Source organism: Anabrus simplex, chromosome 3 (genome assembly GCF_040414725.1).
Source record: "Anabrus simplex isolate iqAnaSimp1 chromosome 3, ASM4041472v1, whole genome shotgun sequence".
NCBI classification, from domain to species: domain Eukaryota; kingdom Metazoa; phylum Arthropoda; class Insecta; order Orthoptera; family Tettigoniidae; genus Anabrus; species Anabrus simplex.
In genome coordinates, this window is record NC_090267.1 from 169,989,579 (window position 1) to 170,006,595 (window position 17,017).

General features: G+C 40.2%; 1 protein-coding gene across 1 annotated transcript in view; it reads right to left on the minus strand.

Moving 5' to 3' along the window:
- Nucleotides 1-17,017, minus strand: part of GlyT (Glycine transporter) — a 778,762-nt gene that overhangs the window by 63,194 nt on the left and 698,551 nt on the right. The window contains exon 5 of the mRNA XM_067143829.2: nt 4,467-4,599. Coding sequence (XP_066999930.1) covers nt 4,467-4,599 — 133 coding nt within the window. The remainder of the gene's footprint in view (nt 1-4,466; nt 4,600-17,017) is intronic.

Genomic DNA, 17,017 nt, shown 5'->3' on the forward strand with positions numbered 1-17,017 from the left:
CATTTCCCTGGTGTGAAAATGGGAAACCACGGAAAACCATCTTTAGGACTGCCGACAGTGTGATCGGTAGATTTACTGGCACGTAAAAGGATCTTACGGGACAAAATTCCGGCACCTTGGTGCCTCCGAAAACAATAAAAATGTAGTTAGTTGAATGTAAAACCAAGGACAGTTTTAATGTCTGAAGTCATGTCCAAGGCATGAATTTACTACGGTTTGTATTAACAGAAATATCAGCATTTCAATTTAATGTAATTCTTTTCATTAGCACTAAAATCGACATGTATTGCATCATGCGACTCCATGGAAATTTAAGGATTGATATTTTTCGTTCAAGTGTCAGCTATTGCACCAGGAAAAATGTCGAGGTAGAAGAAAGGGAGGGGGGCACATGGGGAGCAGGATTTCCGCTTACATGTGCCCTGCTGAAATATGGAATGGTGAGAATTTAGTGTTTGACAGCTGCTAGAGTAGGTGAGGATCTTCCTTTTGGGCCTCAGGAGAAAGGCCCGGGAGTGTTATCCCTGGGAAGGTGGCTCTTTTTCTTACCAGAGGTGGATAACACGACCGGGCAGTAGTTACAGGCGTGGCCCTTTCATGTGGTTTTCCGCCCGTGTAAGGAGTCACAAATTAAGGTAGATTATAGAGTTATTCAGGCATTCATTCAAAAATCCACCCATGCATTTATCCATGACTCGAATGCTCTCTCCTCAGTTGGTGGTTATCCGTGACTGGGAGATAAGTGTTTATTCATTCATACGTGCATGACAATTCAATCATGGAATCATTCATTAATTAACTCATCCATGCATTTAGGTAGCCATATGTATTGTGTCTGTGAATATGGAGGAGAACTCTGTACGTACTTATGACAAATAAATAGATATTTTTCATTCAGTACATCCTGTACCTCGATTTCGATGGTCAATGGAGTTTCAAGATTTTGGAGTAACAGCGACGTCATGTGTCAGTGAAATGAAGGGCAATGAAGAGTGAGATAGTGTCCCGTTGCTTTCCTCACCGAGTCAGAAATCGCTATTACACAGGATGAATCAGTTGCGCCTATTTTGTCTTGAGCCTATGCAACTTGCTAGGAAATATACGTCTCTTAGCCATATCTCACGCGACATCTAACATCAATGATATGTGCATATAACTTGGTGTAGGCTGCCTCGTAGAATGCAAAAACCGTACAGAAGGCAGTTAGTGAGATTTATCTTATAACACAGTAGCCTTTCGTGTAGAACGGAATCCAGTTTTCTAATCAAGCTTATGTACTGTACAAATTATGTCCACCCTTATTGTTGTCGCTGGAGAATTGCATTTCTGATTGGTCCAAGAGGCTATTTTAGTCTGAGAGAAAATGGCAGAGTGGTATCACAGAAGACGTAACAGGTTACAACCAATTACAGACATGCATTTTCGCCATCATACAGTATAGTATCGTCACATCAAAATTGATAAAATATGTATTGCAAGTTGTGGTTATGAACTGGGGTACGTAAATGGTACACAGCAGGTGTGACGCAATGACTACTCTATTAAATAACTATTTAAAATAGTTTGTATTGGGTCCACCTTATGATGAATGCATAATGTTCCTGAAACATGCATGGAATGAATAAATAATTTTCAATTACAATAAAGTAAAAGGATCTTACGGGACAAAATTCCGGCACCTTGCTATCTCCGAAAACAATAAAAATGTACAGGATCAAATAAAATACCTATTATGGTTAAGTTTATCAACCGCAGTGACTACTGTTACAGCGTTTAAGAAAACTTAACCCTTAAATGCGCATAAATATGATGGTTTTTCATTCCAAAAGTAATACATTATTATCAGAAAAATATTTTTAAAACATTTGTCGAAATAAATATTTTTTTATTTATTTGGATCAGTCAAAATGTTAAGAGTTTTGAATGTTTTACGTGCCGGTATATACAAGGCTGTACGATTACTGTAGCTACTGCCACAGGGATGTTCTTGCTTACGAATTCTCTGAGGTAAACAACATTTTATTTGTTTTATCTTAACTGTTTAAAGTTTAAACCGCACCAGCTGATTAGGAAGAAAAATCATGAAATAAAATATTATTTTTTAATATACTAATGAACCCTAGGGATTCCGTCTGTAAGGTGGAGGTAAATGCACACTTGCAAAATCGTAAAACAGATATAACAAGTGAGTAAATTCTCCTTTGCACATATGCAATGCTTTGAATTTAAGGGTAAAGGCTGTAGCGGCTGTAGCACATAATCTATTTTTTGAAACCAGAGCTTCGGTCTGATGAATACAGAGTAATACGGTGCCAAGCTACATCCTTGAAATAAAGTATGAGCAAAAATTATACAATACTAAAATGTCATGTGTTAATTTCCTTTAGGAGAAATACAAATAAAAACACAGTATTAACGTGTTAATTTACCATGATATTGGCAGTGGACACCGCCTCGCTGTAGACTGTGTTAATATCGTTCATGTAGATTCTCATACGTATCCTGTAACAGAGATTGCTCTACCAGAAGGAGCCAATTTGCTCATGTAATGCAGTCAACAGTTCTTGGTAACCTTTCCTTTATTTCCTTTATCGAATTTTAAACTCTGTTTTGCCCTTGCCTCTTCGAATGTTTGCGTCTGATGTCAGGTGCTCGGTTTCTTGATTTATTCTGCTCTTCTCTGATAGATTGCTTTTTTCTGGAGTCAGAATTACTGAGCAGAAGGGAGACTTCTTTTCTCCTATTGTTGGTAAAACAGGTGACGCCGGAGGTCATAGAATATCGCTTATTGAAATAGTAGCCTGCTCAGAAATGACTGGTTGAGAATACTTTGAATGTGAAATATTGTGTTTGGAAATAGTGAACGGGTTGAACAGAAACATACCTGTGCTCTGGAAACCTTGAAAAGTTTGTCCGACTGTTGCTCATTTATTTCAGGTCCTAGGTAATAGTTGCAATATAATAATAATAATAATAATAATAATAATAATAATAATAATAATAATAATAATAATAATAATGCTAAATTGAAATATTACAAAACAGTTATTCTACCGGAAGCTCTACATGCATCAGAAACCTTAAATTTAGGTGGTCATTCTAAAACTGCAGATATTGAAAAAAAGAAAAAAAAACCCGTAAAATTCTTAGGAAAATTGTTGACCCCAAACAACAAAATGGTATTAGGATCAAAAGGCGAACTGCAGACCACTATAGTTACACGGGTAGTTTCATCAATAGCGTACGGAGGAGACGTTTAAAATTTTTTGGATACATTTTTATGATGGATAATAATAGACTCACAAAATGATTTTTCAATGTAATTAATTCCCAAAACAGGAGAATAAATTGGCTCGAGGAAACAAGAGGGGACCTAAATGAATTGATCATCAGAGTTGACATCATAAAAAGTCTCAAACTCTAGGACTTCAGTAAATAAACACACATATGTGGTCAAAACTAGCAGCAGGACTGGTACAAAGTGGTCAGAAGAACGGAAGATGCAATACAGTGCGTTCATGAAGAGATTTTGGAAGAATAGGAAGGCGAAAATCATCAAGTCAATGAACAAATTCCAAAGCGTTCTATGAAATGAAATGGCGTATGGCTTTTAGTGCCGGGAGTCTCCGAGGACATGTTCGGCTCGCCAGGTGCAGGTCTTTTGATTTGACTCCCGTAGGCGACCTGCACGTCGTCTTGAGAATGAAATGATGATGAAGACGACACATACACCCAGCCCCAGTGCCAGCGAAATTAACCGATGATGGTTAAAATTCCCGACCCTGCCGGGAATCGAACCCGGGACCCCTGTGACCAAAGGCCAGCACGCTAACCATTTAGCCATGGTGCCGGACAACGCGTTCTATGAATGGGCATAACGAAACAAGAAGAAGGTTAATAATAAAGAGAAGTGTTGAGTGGGCGGATTAGCCCCCATATTTCTGGGCGGAGTAGTCCCAAATACTGACAGGCAGCTACGCACGTGTTGCGAGATTTGTGACAAAGGAAATGCGCTACCTGCTCTTTCGAGATGTAATTTAACTTTCAGACTACCTTCGGATGGCTAGCTTCCGGGAAAAAATAACCGCTCCTGTGGGTGCTATGGCTAAAGTTGCAAGCACAATATTTATTTATGAAGACAAGATTTGCAATACAAACTACTTACCTTACAGTTTTCTTCCTTTCTTTCCCAACACTCAAACTGTAAGTCTCAGACAAACGATAGAACTAGTAGCACAGGGACTAATGGTCACTCTGAATGCAAAGGGAGATGTCACATGCGCAATGTGGCTGCTCACTAGAACGTCTGCTTATTTCGGGCGGGACAGCCGCGGTCTACCCTATCTCAGGTTTATAGGAAGGTCAGGTTTATAGGAAGGTATTTTAAAAGTCCACTGCCAATGAAGATATAATACATTTTATCTTAATATATTTCAAGCGTACTAATAACTATACAATCCACTCACCTTTCCTGACGACTGCACACCTTTGCAGAGACAGAGATAAACGATGATCCAGGCGAGGAGGAGGCAGAGCGCCATGCGGAATCTGATCTCTCCTGTCACTTCAATCCCAGACGACAAGCCCAGGACTTTATTCCTGTCACAGGGAGGAGAACACAAATATTAATATTGAGCAGTGTATCCATAGGAAATTTTACAAGGGGACACATCTGTTTTGATATGCAACAGCTAATCCCAACTCACTGTTTGTTTCTCATTTTATATACCATGTGCTTAAGTTCTGCTTCGATCGTAGATGGAAATAAAAGCATCCACAACACATAATAAAATCAGAAAAGTTAGTTTTCTAAGTTGTAGAAAATGTGGTCAAATTTTTTTGACGCAACCAAAGATCCGTTGAATTGAAGGATTCTTTACGTTTTTTCCAATTTGCTTTACGTCGCACCGACAGAGGTAGTTATTATGGCCACGATGGGATAGGAAATTTGTTAAGAATGAAGCATACTTTCTAGCGTCGACTTAGTCAAATAGGACATAAAAAACTTTCCAATCTGTCAAAAACACAAAATTTCAATAAAAATTGTAACACTATAGACATCCTGTTAAAATACGCACTATTATATAAAGAATGACATGTTTCGTTCTACAAGAACATCCACAGATTCTATCAAATCACTTAAATCATGCGTAAATATGTACAGTATTACTATTATATGTATTAGTATTATTATTAGTATTATATGTAAAGTATATGTATTCTTATTCTTCTTCTTCTTCTTCTTCTTCTTCTTCTTCTTCTTATTATTATTATTATTATTATTATTATTATTATTATATGTACACTGTTATATATCGTGAAATAGTGTTTGGTGACAACGGACTAAGCTTCGACAATCCAGATAGTACAGAATTTTGTTTTTCATTACGTTAATACGCTGTTGGTTGAGTACTTAAAAAAATCATAATTTGTTAATATTTGTTCCTATTATCACCTAACGTAAACAATCACCCAGAACAAATCGAGCTGTTTTTCTTTAGATTTTTTACAGTTCTTGAATCAAGTAATCCTGGTGAGGGTCACATACACTGGAACCATCTCCCAGATGCAAGCTTACAGCTGCGCGCCCCTAATCGCACGGCCAACTCGCCCGGTAGGGGAGTTTTCTATACTCTATACTCACCCTATGTAATTATTGTTTTAATGCACTTCAATCAAATCAATCAATACTGATCTGCATTTAGGGCAGTCGCCCAGGTGGCAGATTCCCTATCTGTAGTTTTCCTAGCCTTTTCTTAAATGATTTCAATGGCATTGGAAATTTATTGAACATCTCCCTTGGTAAGTTATTCCAATCCCGAACTACCCTTCCTCCCATTCCTAAAAATGAATATTTACCCCAATTTGTCCTCTTGTATTCCAACTTTATCTTCATATTGTGATATTTCCTACTTTTAAAGACGCCACTCAAACTTATTCGTCTACTAATGCCACTCCACGCCATTTCTCTGCTGACAGCTCGGAACATACCACTCAGTCGAGCAGTTCGTCTCCTTTCTCCCAGTTCTTCCCAGCCAAAACTTTGCAAATTTTTTTAAACGATACTCTTTTGTCGGAAATCACCCAGAACAAATCGAGCTGTTTTTCTTTAGATTTTTTACAGTTCTTGAATCAAGTAATCCTGGTGAGGGTCCCATACACTGGAACCATATTCTAGTTGGGGTCTTACCAGAGACTTATACGCCCTCTCCTTTACATTCTTACTACAACCCCTAAACACCCTTATAACCATATGCAGAGATCTGTATTCTTTATTTACAATCCCATTTATGTGATTACCCCAATAAAGATCTTTCCTTATATTAAAACCCAGATACGTACAATCATCCCCCAAAGAAACTTTCACCCCATCAACGCAGTAATTAAAACTCAGAAGACTTTTCCTATTTGTGAAACTCACAACCTGACTTTCAACCCCGTTTTTCATCATACCATTGCCTACTGTCCATCTCACAACATTATCGAGGTTATTTTGCAGTTACTCACAATATTGTAACTTGTTTATTACTCTATAGAGAATATCATCATCCGCAAAAAGCCTTACCTCTGATTCCACTCCTTTAACCAAATCATTGATATATATAAGAAAACATAAAGGTCCAATAATACTGCCTTGAGGAATTTCCCTCTTAATTAATACAGGGTCAGATAAAGCTTCGTCGCCATAAGACCTATCTGTATCGGTGCGACGTAGAGCCCCTAGCAAAAAAAAAAAAAAAAAAAAAAAAAGATAAAGCTTCACCTACTCTAATTCTCTGAGATCTACTTTCTAGAAATATAGCAACCCATTCAGTCACTCTTTTGTCTAGTCCAATTGCACTCATTTTTGCCAGTAGTCTCCTATGATCCACCCTATCAAATGCCTTAGACAGTTCAATAGCGATACAGTCCATTTGACCTCCAGAATACAAAATATCTGCTATATCTTGCTGGAATCCTACAAGTTGAGCTTCAGTGGAAAAACCTTTCCTAAAACCAAATTGCCTTCTATCGAACCAGTTATTAATTTGGAAACATGTCTAATGTAATCAGAAAGAATGCCTTCCCAAAGCTTACATGCAACGCATGTCAAACTTACTGGCCTGTAATCTTCAGCTTTATGTCTATCTCCCTTTCCTTTATATACGGAGGCTACTATAGCAACTCTCCATTCATTTGGTATAGCTCCTTCATCCGAACAATAATCAAATAAGTACTTCAGATATTTTAATATATCCCAACCCATTGTCGTTTTTATATCCCCAGAATTCTCATCAATTCCAGCTGCTTTTCTAGTTTTCAACTTTTGTATCTTATTGTAAATATCGTTGTTATCATATGTAAATTTTAATACTTCTTTAGCATTAGTCTCCTCCTCTCTCTGGACATTTTCCTTGTAACCAACAATCTTCACATACTGTTGACTGAATACTTCTGCCTTTTGAAGATCCTCACATACCCACTCTCCTTGTTCATTAATAATTCCTGGAATGTCCTTATTGGAACATGTTTCTGCCTTAAAATACCTATACATACCCTTCCATTTTTCACTAAAATTCGTATGACTGCCAATTATGCTTGCCATCACGTTATCCTTAGCTGCCTTCTTTGCTAGATTCAATTTCCTAGTAAGTTCCTTCAATTTCTCCTTACTTCCACAGCCATTTCTAACTCTATTTCTTTCCAATCTGCACCTCCTTCTTAGTATCTTTATTTCTCTATTATAATAAGGTGGGTCTTTACCATTCTTTACCACCTTTAAAGGTACAAACCTGTTTTCACATTCCTCAACAATTGCTTTAAACCCATCCCAGAGTCTGTTTACATTCTTATTTACCGTTTTCCATCGATCTTAGTTACTTTTTAAAAACTGCCTCATGCCTTCTTTATCAGCCATATGGTACTGCCTAATAGTCCTTCTTTTGAAACCTTCCTTTCTATCGCATTTATTTTTAACCACGACAAAAACAGCTTCGTGATCACTAATACCATCTATTACTTCAGTTTCCCTATAGAGCTCATTTGGCTTTATCAGCACCACGTCCAGGATATTTTTCCCTCTAGTTGGTTCCGTCACTTTCTGAATCAGCTATCCTTCCCATATTAACTTATTTGCCATTTGTTGGTCATGCTTCCTGTCGTTCGCATTTTCTTCCCAACTGACATTTGGTAAATTAAGATCTCCTGCTACAATCACATTCCTTTCCATGTCGTTTCCCACATAACTGATTATCTTATCAAATAATTCTGAATCCGTGTCAGAACTACCCTTTCCCGGTCTGTACACTCCAAAGACATTAAGTTGCCTATTATCTTTAGAAATGAGCCTTACACCTAGTACTTCATGTTTCTCATCTTTAACTTTTTCGTAGCTTACAAATTCTTCTTTCACCAGAATGAATACTCCCCCTCCCACCATTCCTATCCTATCTCTACAATACACCCTCCTTTCGTGAGAAAATTTCTGCATCCGTTATATTATTGTTCAGCCATGATCAACTCCTATTACAATGTCTGGTAAATATACATCTATTAAATTACTTAATTCTATTCCTTTCTTTACAATATTTCTGCAGTTCAACACTAACAATTTTATGTCATCTCCACTTGATTTCCAGTTCCCTGTTCCCTTATCACCGCTCCCTAGGCCACCCTGTTTCCCTGAATGTACCTCCCTATTACCCTTCTAAACAAATTTCCTAACTTATACGTACCACTGCGATTTAAGTGAAGGCCATCTGAGCGTAGATCCCTATCTTCTACCCACCCATTAAGATCTAGAAATTTCACTCCCAGTTTCCAACATACGCACTCCACAATCTCATTTAAATCCCCAATCACCCTCCAGTCAGTATCCCTCCTACACAGTATTCCACTAATAACAATCTCCGCTTTCTTAAACTTCACCCGTGCTGCATTTACCAGATCCCACACATCCCCAACTATGTTGGTACATATATTAGCTTGCCATACGTTGTTGGTACCAACGTGAAAAACTACCACCTTCTCCTTCCCCTCCTCCTTCTCTTCTACTTTTCTCAGCATCTGCCTCAACCTAATTCCTGGATAACACTCTACCCTGGTTCCCTTTCCTCCACACACTTTCCCCACGTGTCTAACGATGGAATCCCCCATGACCAGAGCCTCAACCCTACCCACCTCCTTTGATCCCCTCCCCACCTGGTCAGCCCTATCTTTCCTGATAGCTGCAGAAGCTACTTCCTCCTCCCGTTTCTCCCTCCCATGAACTGTTCCACCTGTCTTTTCCTATCCTCTACACTACATTTTCTTTCCTACCTTTTCCCTTCCTCCTACTTTCATACATCTCAGCAACAGTTCCCTGTTCCTCATCTTCCGTCTGTTGCTCTACCTGGAGTGGATCGTACCGATTTCTCACAGAACACCCGTCTTGAGTTCTGATCCTGAATAGAGCCCTTAGTCTGCAATCTCCTTCCCCTTAGAACATTAGACCACCTGTCTTCTACAGTTCCCCCTTTCCTTCCCCTCCCTCTTGTACACCTACTGTAACCTGTACATTGTTTGAGGGAGTCCTATCTTCCTTCCTGTCTTGTAACTTGTAACTTTTCACAATTATAAAATAATTTAACACTTTAACAATTAATTCAACATTATCACTCTGTAAATCAGTGGATCCCAAGTTCGTGGATTGAAACTCGGCAGAGGTAGTCAAATTTTTTATTGGTGAAGGAAAGTTCATTGGGTATTAAATGCCGCACGAGTAGGCATTTGACATATTTCTAGTGACATACAGTATTTAGTGTTTAGCCGACAAAATTAAATAACCTCAGTTTAGGCCAACCAACAGAAATCCATTTCTCTACTAGTTGGTAAAACGGAACGTCGAAATTGACTGAATAACGTCAAATCAAAATATCTGCACACGGTAGCAAAGGTAAGATAATTATTACGATAATTCCTCTTCTTGAAACTGTTCACGAAATTCTTTGCGGCACATTTCAAAATCTTGATGTGAACAAACATAATTTTTCCTTACATACCACTTGAGAAGAGCAGTTGGTGAACTCGAAGGGAAACATGTTTAGGTAGAGAACTTAGGGAGAGTACTAGGCTGACTGAAAGTGAATATAGCCTATTTGCCGCGTCCGGTGCGGAAGTATCAAAACATGTGGATGCCTTATAGTGTAAGTCGAACAAATACTATGCAAGAAATAAATTTATAAAACGAATTAAGGAGAAAAGAAGAACTTCTGGGAATGAAAGACAAGATATCTGGAAAGTAACCCTCGTGCTACATTATTAAGGCATCATTCCCAAATTTACGCAGAGTTCACGTGGAAATTCAAAGAATCATTTCACTAACAATTGATAACGATATTCGAACTTGCCTCCTCTACAGCGCAGGAAGAGTTGCATTATTTCCAGTGTTTAAATTTATAATTCTCTGTAGGACACATTAGTACCAATTAGGGATATGTATAAGAACATAGCCAGTCCCGTGGTGTAGGATTAGCGTGCTTGCCTCTCACTCGAAGGACTCGGATTTGATTCCCAGCCAGGATAGGCATTTTAATTGTGGATTCTGGGCTGGAGCAGGCTTTACTTGGCCTCGTGAGGACATTTGAGATGATGATGATATGAGAGGCAGCGGACCAGGTCAAGCAATTCAGCTGAGGATATCGTTACGCCGACCACGTGGAGCTCCAATATCTGAAGGTCATCTGGTCGGGCTGAAATTATCTGTCAAGGCCAACTGGACTGTTTCCCCAGGGTTTTCTGTTTGTTTGTATAATTTATTTAATTTCTGAAGATATATATGCAACACGCTTGAACTCTCTTGGCTACATCCCCCTTCTGCCTAGTTATTCCTTTTGAAGACTAGTTAAAGGCCAAATTTCTTAAATGGTAACGTGTGGCTTGCAAAGATGAGATATGGGAAATGTAAGAGAAAGTACACTTCTACATATGGAAGAACAATTGTTTAAAATTGCATCATTCTTCTCTTTCCTATACTCAGCACTCTCGTTGCAATAGATTTGAAGGCTAAAATCACCACACCATCTGCTCAGTACCAGGTACATATTCAATTTGTGCCAATTGAAAGGGGAATCGTAATTCTTCCTACCCATGTCCTTGAAAACTGCAGTCAAACGTTACTGTGCATTACGTTATAAAACCTATCAGAAACCATCAGTACAACCAATTCATTTTTTTAACCATTAAACCTCACCCCTTTCACTCTTAAAACTTCCTGGTACTTCTTCTCCTCCCCTCAATACTCCTTAAATAACATCACTCCAGTACAAGTTTCCGCTAATACCACTATCATTACAACTTTTTCACATCCATAAACTTCTCTTTTCTTATTAAGTAATTTCCTTGTATACCTATTGACTTACTTCAAATATTAGTATTTAAATTTTGCTATCATTTTAGACAACAAAATGATAATCCTATAACCAACGTACAATTTTTATTATGTATTTATTTCTCCTTTGGTTAATTCTGTTCACGAAAGGTTTCAAGCAACAATTCAATAACTAATATATCCACTATCCACAATTTATTTCTTATAATACTATCGCTTATATCTTTTTATTAACTATCATTTTCAACATAACTATATATATATATATAATTCGCTGGGGCCATCAAGGACCACGTTAAATCTTGTTGCATTTGACACTGAACTTGGCCTTTTTTAGAGCCCAAATTTCCCTCATTCTTTGTGAGTGGGCCTGCTTACGCTCCTCTGTCCAAGGGACACCGTGTCTTCTCTTCGGTTGCTCGTCTCGGTTTAGCCCGTTCGTCAATATTTTCTTGCGGAAGAGATCTCTGTTAGGGCGTCTTCAGCTGAGATATGTAGCATTTGCAGGTCTTCTTTGGTATTTCTAAACCAGGTTTTGGGGTTTGAATCAAAAAAGTGAAAGATTTCTTTAGTTAACTTTCTTCCGTCCATTCTTTTCAGATGACCGTAAAATCGTGCCCGTCTTTTTCTGATTGTGTCGGTAATTTTCTCTATTTGGCTGTAGACTTCCTTGTTGGATCTCTTTTGATGGATTCCATTTCTGTACTTTGATCCCAAGATTCCTCTCACAATTTTGCGTTCTCTTTTCTCCAGTTCTTCAAGGAGTCCTTTGTTGGCATTTAGAGACAGAGTTTCGGCTGTATTATTATTATTATTATTACTATTTGCCTGGCAATATAAGTCTTAATTTTAAAATATTCATGTCTTACTCAAAATATCTCTATATTATGACTGAAGGACTCTATTGGAGACCCGGTACCAGTTGAGAATGGCGGCTAATTATCTGGACACTGGAGGTTCATCTGTCTATCCCGGCTCCTATACACTCCACGTTTCTTTATTTCTATGTTGCTGAGTGAAAGAATAGGCTCTTTCTTTCAGTTAAAGACTGGCATGATAGTAATGTGCGATAGTTGAAAATACATCGATATCCTCGTAATGTACGAGGATCCCGCGTTCGTCCCACAGTGACAGACAATTTCTCTTTACGCCCCAGATTTCTGTATCAGTTGTATTCCGTAAGTTTCATGACGATACAGTGGATCCTTGGAAATGCCAACAATGCAGATAGTGATGGAACACGGCAGCTACAGATCCTACCGGCCTAGTAATCCGGAAACCTTATAAATGTTATAATCTGTTATATAGGGGAGGGTATTCAGAGATTCAAGGGTCTGTGGGTAAGTACTTCAAGACCAGGACAGTTATTACTGACCAGTTAGCCTATTTATCATTTAACAGTTGAAAAATGAAAACCTGCAACCTGTTTTCCAGTCATTGACCGGGTCAGGGATGGAATGAATGAAGCAGATATAGGCTATTAGTACGATGGGGTCGCCACTCCCAAAGTGATTTTATTAATAACTGATAGATGCTATGAAATGAGAATGGAGAGTATTGCTGGAATGACAGATGACAGGGAAAACCGGAGTACCCGGGGAAAAACCTGTCCCGCCTACGCTTTGTCCAGCACAAATCTCACATGGAACGACCGGGATTTGAACCACGGTATCCAGCGGTGAGAGGCCGACGCGCTGCCGTCTGAGCCACGGAGGCTCCTCATTTAACAGTTATTATTTATTATTATTTCTTCTTGCTTACAAAAATTAAGTTGTCACAAGGCCAAAGAGCTCCAGTACGATAAGCGTGAGTGCACATTTGGTAGTATTACTGTACATAAATCCTCACGAGCACTGTACTTTTACTTATAAATGCCCCGCATGCACACATGATAAATGGGATATCTATTGACTGATTTTAACAAGGGCACTACTACCAGCAGGCAAGTTGGTTACGTGCCAGATGCGACCGTGCCGGATGCGACCCGGCCATTATCGTGCCAATAGCGACCGAGCGGATATGCACCGTGCCGCATGCGACCCATTAATCACTTACAATTGATCTGCATTAAGGGCTGTCACCAAGTGGCAGATTGCTTATAAGTAGCTAACTTGGTCTTTTCTAAAATAAAGGTCTGACACCGTTGTTAGCAGGTTCGAGTGCCGTTGGTCGAAAGAAAAATATGATAATGTTGCTGGCTTTACGTCCCAGTAATTACTGTTATGGTTTAAGGAGACACCGAGGTGCCGGAGTTTAGTCCCGCAGGACTTATTTTACGTGCCAGTAAATAGACCGACACAAAGCTGACGTATTTGAGCGCCTTCAAATACCACCAGACTGAGCCAGGATCGAACCTGCCAAGTTGGAGTCGGAAGACCAGCATCTCAACCGTCTGAGCCGTCGAGCCACTTAGCCCGGATGAAAAAAAATTCACCATGAGAATGTAGGCCGGCAGGGTAGGAAAGTTGGTGTATATAATTTGTAATCACTAGATTGCGTACCAAAAGCCTGGATTCAAATCTAAACTTCTTCGCAGTGTTCAAATTAAGTGAGGCAATATGATGCTGTTGATGGTGATTCGGCCGTCGGATAGGGACCTAAAGCATTGAGCAGACTCCTTGGTATTATTCGAGAGGAGTAGGGTACGTGCCGACACCGGGTTTCATCTTTCCCTACCTCATTATCATAATCTCACATCCAGACTCCCATGTGCGTCAGGTAGAACGACCTGCACCAGGAAAGCCGAACACGTCCTCGGACACTCCCGGCACTAATAGGACACGATAAGTAAGTAGGCCTAAGTCGTAAATAATTTCAGAGAATTAGGATCTTCTTTTTTTTGCTAGTGGTATAACGTCGCACCGACACAGACAGGTTTTAAGGCGACGATGTCCGACTCGTTGGCTGAATGGTCAGCGTACTGGCCTTCGGTTCATAGGGTCCCGGGTTCGATTCCCGGCCGGGTCGGGGATTTTAACCTTCATTGGTTAATTCCAATGGCCCGGGGGCTGGGTGTTTGTGCAGTCCACAACATCCCTGCAATTCACACACCACACATTACACTATCCTCCACCACAATAATACGCAGTTCCCTACATATGGCAGATGCCGCCCACCCTCATCGGAGGGTCTGCCTTACAAGGGCTGCACTCGGCTAGAAATAGCCACACGAAATTATATATATTATATATTATATTATAGGCGACGATGGGATAGGAAAGGGCTAAGAGTGGGAAGGAAGCGGCCTTGTCCATGGGAAACCACGGAAAACCATCTTCAGGGCTGCCGACAGTGGGATTCGAACCCACTTTCTCCTGGATGCCAGCTCACAGCTGCGCGCTCCTAACCGCACGGCCAACTCGCCCAGTAGGAAATTTATTGAACATCTCCCTTGGTAAATTATTCCAATCCCTAACTCCTCGTCCTATAAACAAATACTTGCCGCAATATGTCGTCTTGAGTTCTAACTTTATCTTTATATTGTGATCTCTCCTACTTTTAAAAACACCACTCAAACTTATTCGTCTACTAATGTCATTCTACGCCATCTCACCACTGACAGCTCGGAACATCCCGCTTAGTCGAGCAGCTCGTCTTCTTACTTCTAAGTCTTCCTAGCCCAAGATTTGCAATATTTTCGCAACGCTACTCGTGTGTTTTGTTACCAAACATTATCGATTGTTTTCTGAAAGGGATTCAAACTTAATTTCGGAGTCCCCGGTACAGCGTAATTAGATTCTGATACAAATTTAGATATGACTAGCTAATGTACCCGTGCTTCGCTACGGAATTCTACATTGTATTCAGAATTCTAGGTTAAATACTCTACACGTTGTGAATAAGATTATTTTAAACTACATAGCTCTTAAAGTTACTCAGAAAAGCGACGGGCAAGTCACCATACGTATTTTCGCATGTGAAGACTTGGTTAGGAAATTATAATGGCAGGTCCTCTTGCCTACTGTCAGTCACAATCAACTTGGTAAGTTTTCATTATGATGGTAGGCCCACTTGCCTACTGCCAGTCAGTGGAGTTGGGCAGTTTGATGATAATGGCAGGCACTCACTCTCTGTCTTTTTACATCATCAGAAAGACTGTCTTTGTGGTTTTGCCAACTGAAATCATCATAGGTCATTACAATGAAGTCAACAGAAATGTCGCAGTTACAAGCAATGCTATCATAATTATGAAATACTTGATAAAATAGAAAACCGCACATTATCTCATTTTTAACAGTACTATGCTGCCGATCTAACAGTCCAAAGTTCCCGACCTGGAATGACCAGGCCGCAGACAGCCGTGAACAATCCTCTGCCATTATTCCTTTAAGTGTGCTCACTGCTCATTCCAATCAGTGCCACAGAGAAGGAATCAAATGCGTGGAGTACTATGATAAACCAGTATGTTACGTACCAGTAGTACCAGAAAATCGATGAACCAGAGGAAAGTCATGCTAAAGAAGAAAGTTATCTAACTCCACATTCCCCTGTGGAGGGGGGCGGTAGAATTACACCCACGGTATTCCCTGCGTGTCGTAAGGGGCTCTCAACTTGGGAGCGTGGGTTAGTGACCACGAGGCATGAGTTGAGTCCTAGCACTGCTTCCACTTACTTGTGCCAGGCTCCTCATTTTCATCTATCTTATCCGACTTTCCTTGGTCAAATCTTGTTCTATTCCAACCCCGACGGGATTAGAACTTTCTAGGCCTAGAGAGTCGTTCGTTTTCACGCCCTTCGTGGCTCTTGTCTTTCTTTCGCTGATATCTTCCTTTTTCGCAGTGCCGGATTCCTTCCATTTTTCTCCCTGAGTAGTGTTAAATAAAGGCTGGTCACCTAGTTGCACTTCCTCTTAAAACAATAATCACCACCACCACCACCACCACCACCACCACCACCACATTAATACGTAGCATTTCTTCTCTAATGGTTGGCGTCAAGAAAAGCATCCAGCCGTAAAATAATGCCAAATCTGCTACACACCCTGACCCGCAGTAAGAACCGGATAGAGTGGGGAGTAATAGAAACGAGCCCAGTGGCATCACTGCTCGCTTCTCACCAAGGCAGTCCGGGTTTGATTCCCGGCCAATATTTGTGGGATTTACGAAATGAAATACCACGCCCATTTTCCTGGAGATGAAAAATGGGAAACCACGAGAAATAATTTTCGAGGATGGCCGACGGGGTATTCGAACCCAGCAGCCTACCGAAGTAGCTGTAACTAGTCGTCCGGCAACGCACTGACCTAACCTGCTTGGTACCTTCTCCCAGACATGGAGGCGCGGCTCCATATATGGAGATATTTTAGGAAAATACTGTTTATTTGCTAATGGCTTTACGTCTCACCGACACAGATAGGTCTTATGGCGACGATGGGATAGGAAAGGCCTAGGAGTTGGAGGGAAGCGGCCGTGGCCTTAATTAAGACACAGCCCCAGCATTTGCCTGGTGTGAAAATGGGAAACCACGGAAAACCATCTTCAGGGCTGCCGACGGTGGGGTTCGAACCCACTACCTCCCGGATGCAAGCCCACAGTCGCGCGCCTCTAACCGCATGGCCAACTCGCCCGGTGTGAAAAGACGTAAACGCATCACCATATTTCGTGTTGCAAAACGAGTTTTCCCCAGAAGTGTTATGTAAAGTAGGGGCAGTAGCTGCTTATAAGACATTTT